The sequence below is a fragment of the Polyodon spathula genome, chromosome 12, assembly GCF_017654505.1.
Source record: "Polyodon spathula isolate WHYD16114869_AA chromosome 12, ASM1765450v1, whole genome shotgun sequence".
In the NCBI taxonomy this organism is placed as follows: domain Eukaryota; kingdom Metazoa; phylum Chordata; class Actinopteri; order Acipenseriformes; family Polyodontidae; genus Polyodon; species Polyodon spathula.
The window spans coordinates 24,453,731-24,475,895 of record NC_054545.1 but is presented as its reverse complement, the minus strand read 5'-3'; the positions used below and the strand labels follow the sequence as shown (position 1 = coordinate 24,475,895).

Here is a 22,165-nt window from a genome sequence, read left to right as displayed (position 1 = left end):
TCCAACACTGAGATCATTACTGGCTCCAAACTATCCCCAGGTCCAAACAAAAGGAAGGCAGCCCCAGACTGAACCAAACTGCCTATATATATATATATATATATATATATATATATATATATATATATATATATATATATATATATATATATTGTGCAAAACCCCTCCCCCTAGACTGAACTAACTACATAGGTGGTTATGGAGAAGTAATCCAAACATTTTAATTATAAATACAAACGTATTTAAAAAATCAAATATAAAATCAATGAATACCTAAATAAACATGAAGAAGCATATGCGTTAAACTACAGCTTTAAACAAGCAGAGGGATACTTAATTAAAATCATTTGTGCACCGTCCCAGTACAACATGTACAGAACATTTATTTTAAATTTGTTTTGTTTTTCAGGCCTATGGACCCTACGCAACAGGTAAGTGAAAAGTGTTTATTTCTCTTGTTAGACACAGATAATAGAGGATAAAAACAATTAAAGGAAAGTCTTTGCAGTCCATTGCAAGATCCACAATGTGAGGGCCTAACCTTCACATATCCCCCTCTTTCATCTTCCACATGTTCTACAGGGACACGAGAATGTCTACAAATTGGTTCTGGGCTCAAGGCCTGTACTTGACTTTATAATGGAAGGGTTGCACTGCCAGGTACCACCAAGTGATATGAGCATTGGAGTCTCATCTTCCCAAGCCACTGCAATGCTCGAAGATCTGTCTTCATTGTAAACTCACGGCCGATCAGAGATAGTACCATGGCAAATCAAGGGCCCATTTGATCGGCAGGCACTCCTTCTCAACTGTTGAATGCCAAGTTTCTCTGGGAAACAATTTGCGTTTAATGTACACCACCGGCCTCAAGTTTTCCCGCTCCCCCTGCAGCAATACAGCTCCAAGTCCTGTATAGGAAGCATCTGTTTGGGCAACAAAACAGTTTAGAAAAGTCTGGGCTCTGTAACACAGGTTCACTACAGAGCTTCCTTTAGATCTTTAAATGCTCGGTCACAGGACTCTGTCCAATTAATTTTGTTCAGTTCACTCTTCCGGGTCAGATCAGTGAGGACAGCTGCTCTAGTGGAGAAATCAGTGATAAAACCTGCGGTACGATCCTATTAAGCCAAGGAAGGATCTCACTTCCTTCTTGGTCTTGCGTGGATCACAGTTCTGAACCGCCTCCACCTTCGCCACTTGTGGTTTGATGACCCCATTACTCAGATGGTATCCAAGATACTTGACTTCCCTCTGGGCAATGTCACACTTTGCAGAATTGATGATAAGTCCAGCTTCTTTGATGCTCTTAAACATGGCTCTTAAGTGTGTCAAGTGATCTTCCCAGGATGTACTGTGAAAAACCATATTGTCCAGATAGGCTGCTGCAAAGTCTTGAGTGCCTTGAACTCGATCCATGAGCCTTTGAAAAGTTGCTGGGGCCCCATGCAGCCCAAACGGCAAAACCGTGAATTGACAGTGCCCAAAAGGAGTATGAAATGCTGTATATTCTCGGGAATCTGCTGCTAAGGGAACCTGCCAATATCCCTTGCACAAGTCCACGGTGGTAAAGAACTTGGCTCTCCCAAGCTTCTCAATCATCTCATCAATTTGTGGCATAGGACAGGGGTCAAATTTAGACATTGCATTCACTTTCTGAAAATCAATGCAAAATCGGAGGCTTCCATCTTTCTTTGGAATGAGTACGATGGGGCTGCTCCACTCACTGCTGGTAGCTTCGATGACTCCCAAGGACTTCATAGCTTCCAATTTCCTTAATACTGGAATCAGCCTTTCAGGCACCTGATAAAACTGCTGTCTGATGGGGTTGACGTCCTTCAGTGGGATCCAACGATCCACAAGTTTAGTGTAACCTGGTATTTCTTGGAACAAACCAGGCATTAAACAACTTGATCTCAATCTGTTGATCTGCTGTTAAATGACTCAGGTCTGGGTCATGTGATTGATCATCTGTACGAAAGTATTGCTCAGTCCAATCTTCCTCCTTCTCCTCTACAGCTCTAATAAAGAGATGCTGCTGAGGTTGCTCCAGACTGCTGTACCATGCTTTTAATAGGTTAACATGGTAAATCTGCCTGGTCTTTTGGCAGTCTGGCAATCTTGTAGGTCAGTAGGCCCATCTTCTGCAAGACTTTATATAGACCTTGCCATTTAGCCAACAGCTTGTTTTCTTGAGATGGCAGGAGCAGTAGCACCTCTTGACCTCGCTGGAACACTCTGGTACGTGCAGATGTGTCATACCAGGCCGCCTGGGTTTGTTGTACTTGCTCCATGTTTTCTTGTGCCAATGATGATCTTTTGTAGCCAGTCATGCATTTGAAGAACATAGCTGACCACAGTTTGGTCTTCCGCAGGGCTTGACTCCCAGGATATCTTGACTTAGGATATCCAAATGGCCCTCTCATCTGTTTGCCATACAACAGTTCAAAAGGTAAAAACCCAGTTGACGCACGAGGGACTTCTCTATAAGCAAAGAGAAGATATGCTATCCACTGATCCCAATCTCCTCCTGTCTTGGACATGAACTTCAGGGTTCGATTAAAACGTTCAACCAGGCCATTTGTCTGAGGGTGTTAAGGTGTGGTCTTAATACTTTTAATACCCATCAGCCTGTAAACCTGGTGTAACAGTTTCAATCTAAAATCTGTGCCCTGATCCGCAAGAATTTCTCTTGGGATCCCTGCCCTTGAAAATAACTAGCTAGTGTATCGATGCAATCAGCCTGGCTTTGACATTCCGCAAAGGAAATGCCTCAGAATAATGAGTTGCATAATCACATATGGTGTACGGATTATAGGAAGAGGTGAGAGATAGGCCTTGGTTACCTTTCCCCTTGCACATGACATCTGACACTCAGGACAAAACTTAATAAAATCCACAACTTCTGTATATAGGCCTGGCCAATAAAAGTGACTTGTAATATGGGCAAGTGTTTTTTGCTTCCCCAAATGACCTGTCCATGGGATTGTATGCCCCAACATAAATCTTTCCTCTCTGTGCTTTGGGAATGATCAATTGCTCTTCCTCCTTACTCTGACGGTACAATAGGCCCTTAATTAAAACAAACCAAGCATCAGTTAAACGATGGCCTCCCTGCTCCCCCTCAATACTAGACAATCTAGTATAAAGAGACTTCAAAAGACACATCAGCTCTCTGCAACTATTCTAGGTTGTCTGAAACTTCCCACTTCAGACATAGGAGGTTGCATTTGACTCATTGTTTCACTCCGAGTTAAGAGTTGTTCCTCTGAACTTTTCTTGGCATTTCTGATTCCTTAACTTTTTAGGCCTTAATTCTTATGTTTCAATCTCTGCATCATAAAATGGCAATTCATCCAGAGACTCAAACTGCTTCCTACTCTGTGCTCTAGTAGTTACTACAGTACAAGGTTTAGCTACTCCCAGCAATTCCCCAAGTATAGGTATGCCCAGAATTACACTGTATGGCAATTCATCAACTACACCCACAGTCACTAAAAATGTGTGATCCTGAATAACCAGGTACACATCGGCTGTTTGATACCTTTTCTCTTCACCATGCACACAGAGGATGTTAATGCTGGTTCCCTCATTAAAACTCCTTCTAGGTACTAAACTACTCAAAACCAGAGTCTGGAAACTACCAGTATCTAAGAGAGCCTGAACAGATTTCCCATTAAGGGAGACTGACAGTAAATTTTCAAACCCACTCTCTTTCTCAACTGTTTTAGTAGGTCTAGTCACATAGCACAAGTTTAACGGCTTTGGTTTTCTCAATGGGCATTCTGGTCTATAGTGACCTTCCTGACCACAGTGATGGCAGATTACTTGTTCCCTAGCAGATTTAAAAGGCTGATTGCGTGGAAACTGATTTTTAACAAAATTGGATCCCCTGGTGTATCGGTAGGCCTTCATTCATCTTCGAGCTGAGATGGACATCTGCTAAACAGGTGACCTCCAAGGCAGTCAATGGGTCATGCTCTTTAATCCATGTGCCAACCTTGGGGTTCTTCATCTTCAAGAACTCCCCCAGGATGATAGTCTCACCGATCTGTTCCACTGTGTTACTGTCTGGTTTTATCCATTTCTCGTACATTTCTTTAAGCCGCACAAAAAGTTCTTTTGGGGTCTCCCCCTCCTTGACCTCCAAAGCTCTAAACCATTGCTGGTAGGTCTCCATGTTGAGTTCATATTTTTTTAATATAGCAGCCTTCACTTTCTCATAGTCAATTGTTGCATCACGATGCATAGCCACAAAAGACGCTTCTGGCCTTTCCTGTTAAAAGTGGAATCAGCCTCACGGTCAAGTTAGCCTTCTCCCATGCATAAGTCACAGCCATACGCTCAAAGGTGGTTAGGAAGTGCTCTGTCATCAGTCTTCTAATTTCAGCAGTTTTGGCTCTCTTCAGCCCCTGGACCAACATTGTTTAACAGTGTCCTCTACTCCCCTGCCATCACTGCTGCTCTCAGGGTATCCTGCGTGAAGGCTTTGATGTACTTCTTGAAGCTGTGTAAACTGGTGTTGTAAACATTTATATCGTTCATCTTGTTTGGCACTTTCTCTATACGTTCTTCTCTGGCTGTCTGGACTTCAAGATAGCTTTTGAACATAAAAGCTAGTTTAGTAACCACTCGCTCACTGCCAGATACTGGTCGCACTGCAGCTTGGGAAGCTGCAATCCCACTTGCCATGGCTTCTTCGTCACACTCCTCTGGTCTCTCCCTTCTGTTTTGCAGGCCTGTTGCAGACTTCTTTCCACTGCTTTCCAACTTCTTTTCTGCTCTGATGGAATTGAGAGTGCCTCCTACTAGCCACTGATGCATCCCACGACTGTCAAATGTTGGAAAGTGCAGCCAACAGCTGGTGTTATTGTGCAGGGAAACACTCAGGAGCAGTTTCACTTTGGTGCAGAACCAAATTATATTTAAGAAAAAAAAAAATTGTACAATTTTTTTTTTTTTTTTTTTTTATAAAAGAATAAGGTGCAAACAAACAAAAAAAAGCTTTTTTTTCACTTAAATGTAATTTTATCTTAAGTGGATTTCGTCCACGATATAAGACGAGGTTCCAACCCGAGGTTTGATAGGGGTCCAGGTTTGTTTTCCTTCCCGTCGGGGGCCCCTGACTTGGTTTGACCAAATATATACAATATATATAAAATACAAATATATATTTTATATATATATATATATATATATATACTGTTATATATATATATATATATATATATATATATATATAAATTTTTAACTGGCATTTTGATTATATATATATATATATATATATATATATATATATATATATATATATATATATATATATATATATATATTTTTTTTTTTTTTTTTTTTTTAACTGGCAGTTTGGTTCAGTCTGGGGCTGCCTTCCTTTTGTTTGGCCAAACCATGCATACAAACAATTGCGCAAGAAAATCACTTTGGTTTCTCTTTAAAAAAGCTATATCAGCAACAGTTACTGCAATGCACTGGAAGTGTGCACCCTCCCAGTACAACTATATGTACAGAACATTTACTTTAAATTTGTTTTGTTTTTCAGGCCTATGGACCCTTGCAACAGTTAAGTGAAACATGTTTTTCTTTCTCTTGTTAGACACAGATAATACAGGATATAAATAATTAAAGGAAAGTCTTTGCAGTCCATTGCAAGTTCTACAATGTGAGGGTCTAACCTTCACACAGCCCAACCATTTAGAGGGAATAACTGTACAGAGCCCAATCTTTATTTACTTCAAGGCAAAACAATGCGGGGAGACCTCTGTGTAGAGTGATCCCATCTGGCAGAAAAATAGATCAACCAGATATGTATGGTAACCACGCACACAAACAGAGCATTAGTGTACCAGGCCAAACTACAGCCCCAGCTCACATGAAAGGAAAACTGATTGAAAAATAAGTATGAGCAACATTCTCTTCTCTCAGTCGCCTGCAAGAATTGATTTTCAGAAGTCTGTGTTTGTGAATGGATTGGAAACACGGCATCTTCCAACGAGATTGACTGGCAATTGCCTCCCTGCCTGAACTCAAGCAAAGTTGGATTCATTTTAGAGAGAAAGGTTTAATATATAACTATCCAAATGATATCAGGTAGAAAGAACACAGTCATCGTCATCTGTAATTAATGGCTACTTTACCTGATGTAACTAGATGTAAATAATTAAGACTATTATGCACTGTATATTTAGTACAGATGCTTATGCTCAGCCAATGTAAGTGAAGGGAGACACACTTCCATTTTTATAAGTGTTTATCCATTACATGCAACAGTAACCTTCTCACTATAAACAGTGCTACAGCGGAGACATGAAGTTCTCCAATGATTTGTCTTGAACATAGAGTTTTGAAAGTTACCACCAATTTAAACGATGGTCTTATAATAGCTTCATTACTCTGGGCTCAGATAGTGTCTCTTCCTCTGCTGGGACCTGCTTGACACTACGCTTCTCTACATACTGGCCTGCTTTTGCTCCAACACGCAGCAGTAGTGTAGGAGGTAACAAGCAGCATCTTCAAGGTCTGGTATACCGCAATGGATTTGTTTTCATAATATTTAACAGGAAAACCCTACTGAAACATGAAAACTGGATTAAAAGAAAACTGAAAGTTTGAAACAAATCGGGAGGTAGGAAACAAAGAAATAGGGAAATGTGTGTGGAAGAGAGAAGGCTTTAGATGAAGGTGCCAGAGATATATTAAGGTACTTATTTACCGGGTAGCCATCTCGTCCTGGTGTTCCCTACAAGCATGAAATAAAGGACACAACAACAGAATGGTTAAAAACATGCACTCCAAGTAAATAAATACAACCACCACACCATTACACAAGTAAAGTTAGCGTGCAGCCATGTTAAAGAGCTCCCAGTACTGGGGGTGAAATATCAGAACAATAATTCTGGTTTAGATTCATTACAATGTGTGTCACTTTCTATTTCAGTCACCACATCCTGGAGATGTATGACCTCCACATACATCTGGTACACAGTGTAACCATTAACACTTCGTTATATCAGTAAGAAGTAACACACACAACACAAATGTAATATTTCTTACTTCCACAAGGGGCTTCAGGGGAACAGGGTCATATTTACACTCTTGTGACTAATAATGCATTAGACATGACTATTAAAGAGTTAGACATGATTCTGAGAGCTCTATTGAGGTCACAGGTTGGGATAATTGAAACAGAAAATGATGTGTGAATGCGGAAGTTAAGATCACTAATATATGTCGTACCATGCTCTAATACCAATCCCACAAACTGTTGTCTAGTACCACTGCTAACCTTAGGAAAAGGGCAAATAATGGCATGTCTTTCACAAATGTCACTGGTTAGCAGACTTGCTTAAACTATACTTCTGCCATCACTTATTTTCACTTCGACAATTCTATGAAGGTACTTGACAAGCCCCTGGTGGTGCTCTGGTGTTGTGGGCGGGCAGAGAGCAGAGCAGCCCTTTCCAGTTAGAACATTTACAACACCTTTAAAAATGAACAAAAACGTCTTCCTTGTCATCTACAGTATCTTATACCATGTCTGCAAATAATGCACTTACAGTAATCATGGGAAAGAAGTCCTACAGAGAAAATAACCAACCTCATTATCAAACTGTTACTTTAAAATCACTAGACTTGTTATTTACAATGACTCACACACCAATCTCATGCAGTAGTCATTGGAAAAGAAGTGATGAAGGCTTTTACAATGACAGCTCTAACAAATTCTAGAGGGCCTACTGTATCCTCTGCCCACTTAGAGCGCTGCTTATTTATAAAGTGATTGTAGCCTCACAGTGCAGTGTAAACTCCTCGACGGTATAATCGGGAAGTGGCTAAAACAAAACTAAAAATAATATCGGTCTACAACTGAAACTATCATCTGGTATCAATTTTCTTCCCAAACAGTAAAACATTAAAAAGAAACAGCCCAGGACAGTAAATAAAACATCCCTGTTTGCAGGATTCGGTTCACGAGGGGAATCCACAGTACTTACTGGAGGCCCTGAAAGAGAAAAACAAAAGAACTCATGAATACCTTTTTAAATATACATCATAGCATTTTAAATCAAAGGGTGCTTGTAGAACAAACAAAAAGGTGACCCACAAATGTGACTAAAACATTTAATGCTGTTACTGCAAAAATCATTACTGAACTTTTAGAAAAAAAGAACTTAAACTTGATTGTGTTTATTATTTGACAATGACATTATACATACACTGTACACAGTAGGGATAAAGCTATATCTCAGGTTCAATAGATGTTTAAACGATCATACACTACTGCTGTGTTTGGTGCGACTTCCACAGCGAAGGACACTCGCTTGTTTTGCTGACCACAATTCCAGCGACAGGAGGGATTTAATCATTACTTCACTTTTGTAATGATTTGAAATGTTACATTCATTTTCCAAAACAGTATCAATTTAGAGCGGTTTACAATGCAAATGTCTTTGAATAAATCTGAAAACATGCAAGATTCCCATAAATCTCAGTAAACGTTTAGTAGAATGCAATGTCGTTACAGATTTTCATTTGTTGTTTAAATGTGTGTTTCTAATGACATTTTAGCAAAGCCAAACTGACTTTTTTGAAGCTGAATAACTCTATGAAAACTGTGGATTTGTAAAAGAAAACTGAACTACATCACATGACTAGCATTCTAGTTGAAATCAATAGTGTAATGTTTAACAAAAATGAACATATTTGAGCATTCAGTCTCATATCCAACAACACTTGGATGACTTCACCCACATTTCTTTATAGCTTACAAAGATTTCACGTTCACAAGAGACAGACATTTTGACTCCACTATTGGAAAAGCAACATGGCTGTTTGCAGTCTGCCCAGTTTTTTCAAAAGGTTCTAGTGACTTCAGGCACTTACTGTACACAGACCATCAGTAGCTACATAGGGCTTGGAAATAGTTACCACATTTATCTTTACTGCCAAGAGTAGAGGGTGATTAGAAAGTAAGGTCAGCACACCATGTCATTGATGTGGTAAACCTACTTTCTAATCACCCTGTACATCTATTTTTATTACTACGGTTTGCGTCAATGGATTAAATTAAAATGAAATTCTCCATTGTTTTAATTTCTGGGAAGCAGACAGAACTGTTCAGAAACAGAAACACAAAACAGAAAAGTAGATAAACATTACAAGGGTGTGATTAATAAGAAGTGGTAGGAAACCCTGTTTAAAAAAAAAAAAAAACTTTATAAACTGCTTTTTTTATTCAACTGAAATGTAAGTAAATGCATAAAAACATAAATAAATAAATGGCTGTGTGTTCTCCTATATGGAATCAGTTGCAGTTAATTTTAAAACATAAAATTTGCCTTTAGCTAATAATGTCGAAGGATGCACTGCCTGGACAATCAGGAGACACAGGAGCCCCAGCACTGCATCTACTCACACACTGCATCGTTAAGGGCTTCAGAGATACAAGAGCCCACTGCATCTACTCACATACTGCATCACTAAGGGCTTCAGAGACACAAGAGCCCACTGCATCTACTCACATACTGCATCACTAAGGGCTTCAGAGACACAAGAGTACCAGCACTGCATCTATTCACATACTGCGTCACTAAGGGCTTCAGAGACACAAGAGCCCACTGCATCTACTCACATACTGCATCACTAAGGGCTTCAGAGACACAAGAGTACCAGCACTGCATCTATTCACACACTGCATCACTGAGGGCTTCAGAGAATTTTTCACTGGATGTATCAACAACCTTCTATGGGGACTTCTGTGGAAGTACTTGTAGGAGTGTAGACAGCATATAGACCTGTTTATATTCACATACCATATGCAGACTGGTAAAACTCAAATTATTTTAAAAAGCGTGTGTGTGTGTGTGTGTGTATAATATAATATATATAATATATATATATATAGATATATATATATATATATACATATGTTACTCCATTCCAGCAGGGATCCTGTCAAGAGATCTTCCTGTCAGTCACAAATGATGTGTAGTTTCTTTTCATCTTTTAACCTGATTGCAATCATATTTCAAAAGGCATGGTTGTGCAGTTGTATTTGTGAAACAAGATGGTAATACATTTATGATGGAATGCTCAAGAAATTATTATTTACAAAACTTACATTTCAATAATAATAGAAAAGCTATTTCCGATCCTAGTCCAAGTCCCTTGATTTAGCTTTTTCTTTTAACCGAAATATACACTGTTCTAGATCACAAATCAGCAGTTCCCTTAAGATGTTGCCAAATTTCCTAAACTGCTGAAAACTATTGAAAACATTCCTGTGTTTTTGTATTAACCAATTCTAAACATTAACTTCACAGTGAAGTGGTGGCGATGGCTGCGTTCTATTCCTGTCCTGGGGGTTAACTCCGCTCTGTTGAAGCACTGTACTCAGCAAGGCCTTTTCTTCATTGCACAAATAGACCTTATTGCATGATGTACACAAACATGCATCTTGGGAGTGTGGAGTTGAGTTTAAAGCATCTTGTTGAAAATGATGTATCAAGAGGGTTTTAAAGCTAAAATCACACTATAAATGGAAGATTTTAAAGCATAAATTTGTGTTTAAGAAATTCACAGGATCTGTGCGGTCTAGCACAGGATAACTACTATATATATATACATATATATGTATATATATATATATATATATATTCCTTGGTGCAGGTAGCACTGTGGTCACAAATAATTTAGTTTCTAAATACAAGACATAAGAAAAGAATACATGCTATTTCAAAATTATTTTAAAGACTATTCATCCATATTGAACACAAATGCATACAGCATCACTAAGTGGCTTTGCTAATTACCTCATGTGAATGTAGCACTCTCTGGCTGTAAGCTGTGAATTAGTTGATTACCTCATGTGAATGTAGCACTCTACATGTTTGTTTCTTCATTGAAAACAGACTGGGGGTTTTATGCACACACACTAAGAAACAGCAGAGAACCAATGCTGTACATTGTACTGGAAACAGGGGCTTGTTTCTTATATACACACATTTTGTGTAGCCTTTGAGTGGGGAGTATTAAAAATAAAACCGAGCACGGCACAAAACTGTCCCAGAGTCAGATAACTGCTTGTTGACTACTGCTAATCAAATAGTCCATTAGAAAAGGTACTTTGTCTGGGATTATTTCTTAATTAACAGAATAAATTGGACCCACTTCAAAAACCAGGTTGTTAACTGTACAGTGTTTTTTTGGTACATTTAAGGATATTTTATACCCTCTATTTTTTACATATTTAATGTGTTACCTGTGTAATATCCTAAGTGTTCTGACTATCTACAGTCTCCCTCAAATGGCTGATTATGGGGAAAAGATGGTGGAGAAGAACAATGTTACATGTATTGGCTTCAATGCAGCGTGCAACTCTAATGTGCGTCCCCCATCTTACTAGGCCGTAGGCATGGTACAAAATAGAATAGCATATTGAACTTGTCAAAATGTTTGTATATCAATAAACTGTTTTTTTCATGTAGGCTACTACACAAACTTTATAACATTCCATGAGTGGGACATATGCTTTACCATACCACTCTTACAAAGCTTACCTATGCTTTATTACACCTTGCTATTCCTCACCTATGTGTGTGCTCTTGAGTCCATTAAAACAAGGACCTTGAAACTATGCACTGCTTCATTTAGTAACAAAGAGCATGGTTGGAACAAGGCCCAGGGCTGAAGCGAATTGAAAGAAAGAGACACACGCCGACACCATGGCTGTAGTTCTTTCCAGGAAGTGTTTATGAGGGGGTCACACAGCAGTTATTAATGCACATTCATTAAAATAGAGGACAGGGCTGCTCGGGGTTGGTCCCAGTCCCGCTTTTCAATAACTCTGCAGTGCTGCTGAGCTGTAGCGGTGAGACAGAGGAGACAGTAGTTCCATTGCCTTGCCTGCTGTGATTGGCTGGACAGCCCTGTGTTGGATTACAATCATTGCTACAGTTTATACAAGCTTTATGTAACCTGCATCCAAATAGAATAAGTGTTGCCCATGACGAATTCATTTTAAAATGGGACTTTAAGATATCCTAAACCTGTTTTAGTGTTGTAGGCCGTTAGATAAGCTTGAGTAACAGGCCAGAGACTGGGCGTTCAGCAGTGACCACACACACCATGAGCGAGTGTCTTAACCACTATGCAAAAAAAGCAAAAATCTGTCTGCAGATGTGGTCATATAGCTTAACCTCATCTCACAGGCAGAAGTCCAAAACCAGTAATAGCAGCGCACACACTGCCTGCTACGCTTGCAGAACTGTGAGAAAGCCCATGTCTGGTTTGTGCATTATACTCCAAAGCTGTGCCAAGTTTGTACTCCTACAGAAATGTTCCACAACTACTAGAAACAGATTCGTCCTTCTTGAAATCTTGCACCTGGACTATTAATACTGTCAAATGAAAATCAATGTGCTTTAACTGCTAATACACTGCAAGCTACTGACAAAAAAAGCACTTCACAAATATGCGAGGACAAATCCCACGCCGGCTTCAGAAATGTGAATGGGCTTTTTTATACCTTAAACCAGGGACAATCCTTGAGAAGCCAGGTGTGATCCTAAGAGCAGGCAGGTGGATAACTGAATTGCGTACCAAACTGAAAGAGCATCTCAGAGTAAGTAGTACTGCAATGATTTAGAGCTACAGTATCTTAGGAAGTACTTTAAATATCAGTAGAAGTAGGTAGTATCGCAGTGATTTAGATCATGGGTGGGGAACTCCAGTCCTGGAGGTCCAGTGTCCCTTCTGGCTTTTGTTCCTGTTCTCTAAATTACTCAATAAGACCAATAATTGGTAATAATTGGTCCAATCAAATAATTTACAGCAAAGTTGGAACAAAAGCCAGGAGGAACACCGGCCCTCCAGGACCAGAATTGCCCACCCTAGATTTAGATTTACAGTACCGCTAAGAAATGTTTTAAGTGGACTGTTCATTACTGTCAGCACCGCTTGCATTGAATAACACACACATAAACTAGCGGTCGGCTTTGCCAGCTTGTTCTGTGTTCATGAGCTGGATTATCAGGACATGCTTATGAAGGGCTTGGCAGCATGCTATAGAGGGCAGCGAGTTGTGTGGTCTCTGTAATCCGCTGGATCAGCATCCAGTCCAGTTTAAAGGAGGGCAGTGCTTTATTTTAAGTAGCAGTAAAGTGAAAACGCACACCTGTTCAGCTGTAGATTATTTTTCAATATTTTCCCATTGAGTATACCAACTGAACATAGTACTTCAAAGAGTAAAAATGACAGTGTTCCTTACATTGTAACTTTTGTAGTTTTACATTTGTTAGTGTTTATTTTGCTGCCTTACTTTGTAGCAGGTATTCAGACCCCACCTGAAGCTTTGCACCCACTTTACTGCACACAGGGCTTGAGGTGAACTCCCACTACCTGGTATACAAGCAGTGAATTTCCATTTTGTTGGCTAGTTAATATTAATTAGTAGCTATTACTATTGTACAAGAGACATGGAGGAATGCAAAGCCTATTTGCATTTGTAGAGAGGATTTCTTTTAGTCATCTATCAATTTTGGGGGCGACAGCAAGCATAGCCTCAGTACAGAGGGCCCTTTTGATAATGGACATCAAGATAAAAGGGGTAGGTAAAAACAACTTGTAATGCTTTGCTCCTAATAACAGATGGAACAATAATCTGACATTTCCTGCATGTATTATTCACAATCAGAACTTCAGTTGATGACTTCATGATTGTACAATTGGAGGTGTATATGAGAACTTTTGAGGCAATCATTTACTATTGAAGAATGTAAGGCATTCTTCAATAGTAAATGATTACTGTACCTGTAGGTTCAGTGAGGGAAGTAACAAGGTAATACTATTAATAAAGAATAATTCTACATCTGTATTTACACCAGGTTCAAAGAATCTAGTAAGAACCTTCCCAAACAGTTTCTGTACAGGTAGATCCATCAGACACCCCCAAGTCAAGCTCAAGGTCATTTTCCCTGATGTTTTCTTTCTAACAGCGTCAACACTACATGTCTGCTTCTAGCAGTTTCAGATGACACAAAGGAAAACACTCAATACTGTGTAACCCATCAGGGGCTCCCTATTTAATGAGTATTTCTATAGACAGTCAGTTAGGTGCTCATTAAGGCCCTCCTCAAGGCTTACAGCAGCCTCAGTCCATGCCAAAGGAGAGAGAGAGAGAGATGGCTACAGGCTCTATAACTGTACAACTGGGATATAAAGAATCTGCACTTCATTAAAACAAAGCCGCCTCCTCCTAAAAAAAACTGCTTTCATACTCGGAACTGATACCTGGATTAGGAGGTTCCGTTTAAGTGTGCTTTTTACAGGTTAGCATATTAAAAAGAAGAAATCCCTCTTGTGCTGTTAAAGCTTTCAGGTGAAACATCTGTAGAAGTACTTTACTGTGTTTGAGCAATATATATATATTAATATATAATATTATTATTATTAATAACATATTATTAATAACATATTTTTTAAACAAAGAGCTTTCTGCTCCACACGGACTGTTAGTCGGGCGAATTTAGCTGAAAGTCCAGGGATAATATCGAATTTTATACAAATACATTTTCACACAAAATATCTAGTTTTCATCTAGTATAGACTAATCATTTTTGCCATTTCAATAGGGAGCTACTGTAGACCAGAACTCACTGAGAAATAAAAAAAAAATAGCTTACACATATAAAGCACATAAAAATGTATTTGACCTTTCTAAGAACCAGAACAGTGTTTTTACACACAGTACTGTCCCTGCACTCTGCATTCCTTTGCACACACAGCTCTGGATCCAGCATTAGCTAAAACTACCTCTGGGGCTTGTGTTCATTGTGGATTAATGTGAACTTGCTCCCAGATTATCCTCTGGTGTAAAGACAATCTGCAGTGGGTCCAGCTCCACTGGCTCTCACTACCAAATGATATCATAGTGTGAAATCGAGGTTGCAAACACCAGAGACACATATGAACCTATCTGCTCAGTAACTATAACCCCCCCCCCCCCTCCACCTGCTTTTGAGTGATACAGTTTGCTGAATTATCGTAAAAACCAAGGTATAAAAGTCGTACATGTATATAAATTGCCCCCCCCCCCCCTTTTTTGAGAACAATTTCAGGAAAAAACCTATAGGTCACAGCGGTGTATACATCACTCCACCCTTTCTAGGATCCTCTAGAAATACCTAGAAAATACACTTACGTTTTTACAATAAATGACCAACCCTTTGAATCCATATGCTAATTGGCTCACTCTGACAGAATGACAGAGACCTTGAGACTCAGAATACTGGAGTGGGATGCTGAGCTGTCTCACAGTTGTTACAGTAGAAGACCTCAGGGAGTGAACCAACTTGTTGCTTCTCAGTTTAATTTGGGAAACAGGAGCTAGTTGTGTCTGTTATAGCTTGTATCAAGTACAGGAGTCTGTCTTAACTGCTGATATCGTGGAAGTCAGGTATGTGGTAAGATAATGTTAGACACAATAGCTATACTTAAATTTTCCAATTCTTAATTGTGCCCTAACAAAAGTTTAAAGTAGTTTTACAATGTTGCTTTTTATATTGCATAAGCCAGACCCTGGCATATTGCAAACCTAACTGGTCGCAGTGTTTAAACTTCCCAATGTTAGCTAGTGTCTTTAGCATAACTTCTTCAGTTTAAAAGATAAGGCTATTTTAAATGGGCTGAAGATAAAACATTGTAGCTAATTATTAAATAGGCTTGTTGTGGAAACTCTGTTTGTGGTGAAAAGGTTATTTTGGGGGAGGGGAAATGTTTGTTCATTCCGCAATGAAAAACCTATTTAATATATTATTTTAAGACAGAATTCTGATAAAGGTATCCTAAGCATGAACACATTTTCTATTTTAATATTGATAAAGCACATGTTAAATGCTGACTGTATGAATTTAAGTCAAATAAAAAAAAAAAATCCCCTGGGCTGGGATGTTTGCAAATGTCATGTGATCCACTCAACCTATGAAGATAGTGTAATCCGTCTGTGCGAGAGTTGTGTGCTACTTTGCAACAATAAGAAAGCAGAGGATCTCAATGAATTCCCAACTGGCAGGATTATTATTGACAAGCATCATCCAGACCAGTCTCCTGGTGTTCCTGCAACGGCAAGGTCTGCAGAAAATCAACTCTGGTCAGAAGCAAGTCTTGAGTGATCGAGTCAGCAGGCAAGTTCAATGTATTGTGACAACTACAGTGGCTCAAAATCACAGAACCCTTCAAAACTGGACAAGGCACGCCTGCATCCACTCAGACATTGCGTCTACGCCTTATGGACTACAAAGGACATTTTCCTTTTGAGTGTTAAAGGCTCACATAGTAATGAAATCCCATGTCAGTTATCCTCACATTTCATCTTCCATAGGGATTCCCACCAACGACCTTGAGAAGGCCCAGCATTTGGAAAAACACTTTGGAAGCACATGGAAATACTTGGAACGTTTCCACATGTCTTGGAACGAAAATAATCATTTTAACAGTCACCACAGATCCCAAGACCACAGTTTAAACCACAAGGCCAGTATCTTGGCATCATGGTGTTTTGTTAAGGGGGGGGGGGGGGGGGGGGGGTTACCACACAGTAACATTGGGAAGAGTTTGGGGATGGTGGGGCTTATCAAGACTTTACTCAATTATCAGCTGCTGAGGCAAGCAGGAGTTTGATGTGTGGTAAAGGGACTCCAGCAGTTTGAAATTATCTGCAATAATATAAATCAATATAAATGCTTAGCTCTGGAGCCAAACCCAGCTTCTGCAGGAAGGGTACAGGGGACTTCAATGTGAGAGAGCTAATTGCTTTTGTTGTCTAGACACAGAGGCTACTAGAACCTCTCCAGATTTTTTTTTATTCATTTGTTTGCTTTCACACTGTGCTTTTCGATGGAGCAATTTAAAACTACCAGGACATGTCTCATCAAATGGAGTCAACAGGGGTGATTGTATCACATGAAGAAAATTAAAATGCAATAGGCTGGCAGGTCAACAGACTTCACACTAATCTTACTGTTTCCAAACTAGACTTGAGCATTCTCGGCCTGGACTCGCTACTGTCAATCTTCACATCAGAGGGAAATCCCAAATTAACTAATTCGTGATGGAGACCAATGGGAATTTTATTAACTCAGTACATCAGTGTAATAACTCCCTACATTTCCTATTGCTCTCTCAGTACTCCAACCCATTCAAAACCAATGTTGTTTTCCGACAGTACAACGGCATTCCCACCCAATGATTAGACAGGGCTCTTCAGTGGGAATGTCCGTCCCTATTTACTCCTTGGCAGTTTGCACAATGATTTTTGTAATTTACCTTTCATAAACTTCAAAGGAATACAGCAATGTGGGATGAGATTGTGAGAGTAGTGTTGGTGTTATATGTGGAAACAGGTTTGTTATGTGGAGCTTTTGGAGTTTATTTGTTTGATTAAATTATTGTTTACAGACGGGTGCTCAAGTGAAAATTGCTTCCTGCTAGATTTGCTTTAGAGGAAGGGCAGAAAGTAATTGGCTGTGCCGGTCCTTGACCAGCAGGTGGGGGGTGGATCTCCACTGAGTGTCAGTCAGCATAAAAACCATCATCTATGCTACACAGGAGGGAGCATTGTGTACGCTCAGGAGGAGAGAGTCCTCTTTGCAGGCAAACTACAGGTACGCAAGCTTTAACTACAACCATGCAACCCTTAAACTGCAGCTACGCAACCCTTAAACTGCAGACAGTGCTCATGAAGGCAGTGCCCAGCCAAGGCTGTATGAAGAAGCAGGAGTCACCATTGGAATACCAGCTCATAAGCAGGTTAGTTTAGGGGATATTGATCTCAAGTAAATGTAAAGTGAGGGTTGCATAGTGTAGCCGGTTCCTGGAGTAGGACGCCTAGTTTATAAGGCTAGCACTCGCCCTGTGTGGCACCTTTAATTTGTAGTTTTTGTACAGTGTTTTATTGTGTCTGTTGTACAAGTCTTCAGTATCTGCCTCTGTGCGTTACCATCGCTGGTAGCTTCACATAACCCGTTTGTCTACTTTCTTTTGTGTTAATAAATCCTGCGTGCCTGTGCCGGTGTTTCAACTGCAACTTCCATCTCTCTCTCTCTCGTATATAAATGGTTACCCACGCACGTGGACAGGAGTACCCTATCACATGGGTTTATAGGGAGCAAGTCAGAAACACAGAGCTTATAATACTTTATACACTCTGAATGGTAAACTACAGCAACATATAGAATATACATTGCATATACCGGTAATTAAAAACATATTTTTGTGGGGTCATATTAAATGTCAGGTTCATAATTTTACTGTGGGATTACAGGAGCCTGCAACCCCACACTAGAAACAACCTCGATAGATTTTTATCATCAACTCAAGGACTTTTGAGCGGAAGGGAAGCTGTGAATCAGTAGAACTGCTGACTGAGCATCACAATATTAATCTGGGGTCATTTAGACATGACTCCACTGTACAGTCCATTAAAAATCCCTTCTCGTCTAATACAAATATGGCATCGGTTTTGAAGATGGGGGCAATAACTGCATGTAATAACAAAATATGTTACCTCACCAATGACTATTATAAATGATTACACTTTGTCGGGTTTATCTCATTATTATTATATGAGATGTCATCTCTTGTCTGCTCAAACCGTGCAAAATGATTGTTATGAGACATGACAATTAAAAAAAAACAATTAAAAAAAAATAAATAAAAAAAATAAAATCAGAATACAAAGACAGTACTACTACTGAACAAAGTGGTGTTGTGTTTTAACTTTAGAACTATACTATATCTATACACAAGATGAAACATACTGGAATGTGATGAATCCTTAACAGGGCTTGGTACATTTCTTATACATGACTTATAAATTGAAGACCTTTTCAGCAAGTCAGTGCAACTTTCACGCCTCTCCTAATCATAATATAGTCAAAGTCACTTGTAGGCTTATTTTAGGCTTGTCAGGGGAAACAATAACAAGCCTAAAATTACTATATAACATGAATAACTATACAAACATAAAAAGTCTGTAAGACAAGGGAAGACAAAACTAATACATAATTTACTGTAAACGCATGCTCAAATATCTAGGTTCTGTTCTGGGTTGTTTATGTTTTGGCTAACGGATCACCACATTAATCTTGTGACAAAAAGAAAGACTTACCATGATCGCCTTGCCTTCCTGCCTTTCCACGTTTTCCTGGAGGCCCTGAAAAACAGAGTCATTTTTAATTTATTTATTCTTTGCTCAATTCTTTTAAAACAAAATGTATTCTACATGCTGTTGAAACAAGGGACAGAGTTATTTTCTTCTCCAGATGTGTAGTGCTGGGCTGGGCTGCCTCAAACCATCTGGACTCCTGGGTGCAGAGAACAGGTGTTCTTCTGAACGCCAATTGAAGGAACATTTGTTTTGTTATCTGCAGATTGCTGCTATTAACCTGTAGCACAACACAAGTGAACTATATAAATAAAGCTGCAGTGTTCATATTTATAATTCTAATTCATCAAGTCTCCGATTAAACTATTCACATTTTTTATAACATTTCACATTATAAAACACAAAATGCAAGTGTCTTTGTGGGATTACTGGTTAAATAAAGGCTCAGTCTACATTGTGAATATCAACCAAATACCCATTTACTTGCGGTCCAATGCAATGTATTCCCCGTAGGCAGCATTTGCTTGTACTGTATTTTGCTATGCTCTGACCATGGCTGTACTATTATGAACAGACATCTTGGTTTCCTGGCCTGGCTATTTCCCCCTGCCCACGGGGATTCTCAATTGAAGGCAATGTGGCACAGCTACAAGTTATTATTCGCTCCGCAATCCCAGTGTCTGGATCTCTGCCTGAGCCGGGGCCCCATTACAGGTGGCTGGTATTATTTTGTAAGATGAAGCTTTTTATCATGTCCACACAGTATCGATATCCAGGTGTACCGATAGCATGTACTGGGTCACCTCAGAGATTATAATTGAAATCCACAATCATAAACACACTCAATACTCACACATTTAGAAACTGTAAATTCAGTGACAAATATTTGGACTAAGACACTGAGAAAGACTTGTTGATCTGGCATGTTACGCACCTCCATCTGCAGTTTAGAAAGTACATGTTCTAGAAAACATGTATCTTCATTATTTTTTAAATTATAGCTGGTACCATGCCAGGTTGAATAGTCACATCTGCCTGCCTCTTGGTCAGTTCACCTGGAGAGTGAAATCAACCCACTGCTTCGTTACTGTCACCAGCCAGCATGTCCCGTAATGGCTTGACGTACACTGATGCAGAGTTGAAATGTCCTAGGAAGTGAAACAGTAACAAACTGCCTAAAAGTAAATGCTCTACACACCAGCGACAAGATACATGACCACACTTACCTGAAGCGACACAGACGTGATGCAACAGATTGGGAAACTGACAGATCCTTTATAATGGGCTCAGTTTTACTCCAAAACAAATAACACTATTACAACTGCTACTGACAAGACTGGTACATATTCATCAACACGATGTGGAAATTATGAGTGTCTGATGGCATTTCAAAATATATGGCAGTACATCATACATACCAGGCTTATCCAGTTCCTATGAAATGGACTTCCATATATTATCTTTCATCTCTGTATCTTTATAATTGTGATGACCTTTGTCAAAGCTCTGGGTATATTTCCACGGCAAGTATTTGTTGCTCCGTCATTTTTGATACTGCTTCTACCTGGTGGACCACATGCATTGAAGCTGTTCTCTGACTGAACAATTCCCTAGTTATTGCAAAGAAATATTAAAAAAAAAAAAAAAAATAGGATTCAATCCTATATATTTCGCGTTGCTCCAATGTCACCCTCATGTTGCCTACGGTGTAAAGATACTTTGTCAAAAGTAAAGGTTCTGGCTGGATTCTTTATCTCTTTAGACATGTTTTATAAAGGGGGGGGGGGGGGGGGGGGGGGGGGGGGGGGTGGTTCTTTACAAAGATGTCAGTCTTAGTCTTCAGTATTTATATCCTGTGGGGCCTGCAAGGCTGTACATGACCTAGGATCCTGCTGAGTTTGAAAGATCAGGACATCTGGAAAAGGATAAATGATCATCAGAAACATCTCTCTTTTAAGCCAACTGTCCTAGATTGATTATAAATTATGACCAGAGGGTCCATCAAACAAGTCAACAGTTAAAGAAATCTCAAAACAAAAACCAGAACACAGGCATGACACAATCAGTCTTCATCAGCACCACAAGCAAGAGCAGTTGATTTACAGGACTTTGTATTTCAGCATGTAATGCACTCTACACAGGGCACTACTTGCGTGACAGCACTACAAAACTAAAGCAACGCACTTGTACTGAATAAAGTACTTCCAAATAAGACACTATGAATTACATGTGGAGACTTTAATAAAACATTAGGAATGTCAGAATGCCTGTGCCAACACTTATTTTAGTCATGTGCTACTAGAACAGCTCAGGATAGTTTGACTGCTCTTGCTGTAAATAATAATAATATTGGTTGAAGGGCCTGTATGCGAAACTGCTCTAGTGCCTTAAGGGAAGGGAGGACTGTGTATTTTGATGGACCGCATTAGACTACATTGATAGTGTTTAAATCTAAGAGTGGGTTGTGTGTTGAGCCTTGTGGCAGAGGCTGGCAGAAGCAGTCCAAAGTCATGAATCTGAAGACAATGATCTCAGCTATAATGTGTTTTGTATTGTATGAAGCTTTGCTATGTAAATATGCCCAGTCAGTTTGCCATTTATCGTGTTTTCTCTATGCTTATTCTATGCATGATATGCCTCAGTTTTTGTATTATTAATATTTATTTAGACTTCACAGTAAAGGTTCCCATCTGTATAAACTTCAGGGATTTACTATCTTACTATTAAGAGTTGTCGTGCAACCCGTGTAGGATAAGACGACTGTGGGTGCCTCCTGTAGTTAATCAAACACAAATGTCTTCATAGCCTCAGAACAGCTGCAGAAACCCACTGGCAAAATCAGCACATCAAAATGGCCAGATTTCAAATTATTTTTTATTCGTGAGAAAGGAAAAAATGTATTCAAATTCAAGAAAATGCTGCAAACAGGTTCATTATGTATAGCTGCAGTACATTATTCCTTATTTTAGAACATACAGTGCCGAGAAAAAG

At 39.3% G+C, this 22,165-nt stretch overlaps 1 protein-coding gene across 11 annotated transcripts in view; it reads right to left on the bottom strand.

The window, feature by feature from the left end:
- The window catches only part of LOC121324552 (collagen alpha-1(XXIII) chain-like), a 228,763-nt gene that overhangs the window by 63,436 nt on the left and 143,162 nt on the right, over positions 1 to 22,165 (bottom strand). For 9 of the 11 annotated variants that reach the window (XM_041266580.1, XM_041266584.1, XM_041266579.1 and 6 more), the window contains exons 3-5: positions 19,178 to 19,222; positions 8,007 to 8,014; positions 6,725 to 6,751 (exon numbers count right to left, since the gene is read on the bottom strand). In XM_041266580.1, the coding sequence (XP_041122514.1) occupies positions 6,725 to 6,751; positions 8,007 to 8,014; positions 19,178 to 19,222 (80 nt within the window). The remainder of the gene's footprint in view (positions 1 to 6,724; positions 6,752 to 8,006; positions 8,015 to 19,177; positions 19,223 to 22,165) is intronic. The other 2 variants (XM_041266585.1, XM_041266590.1) reach the window with 1 other exon arrangement.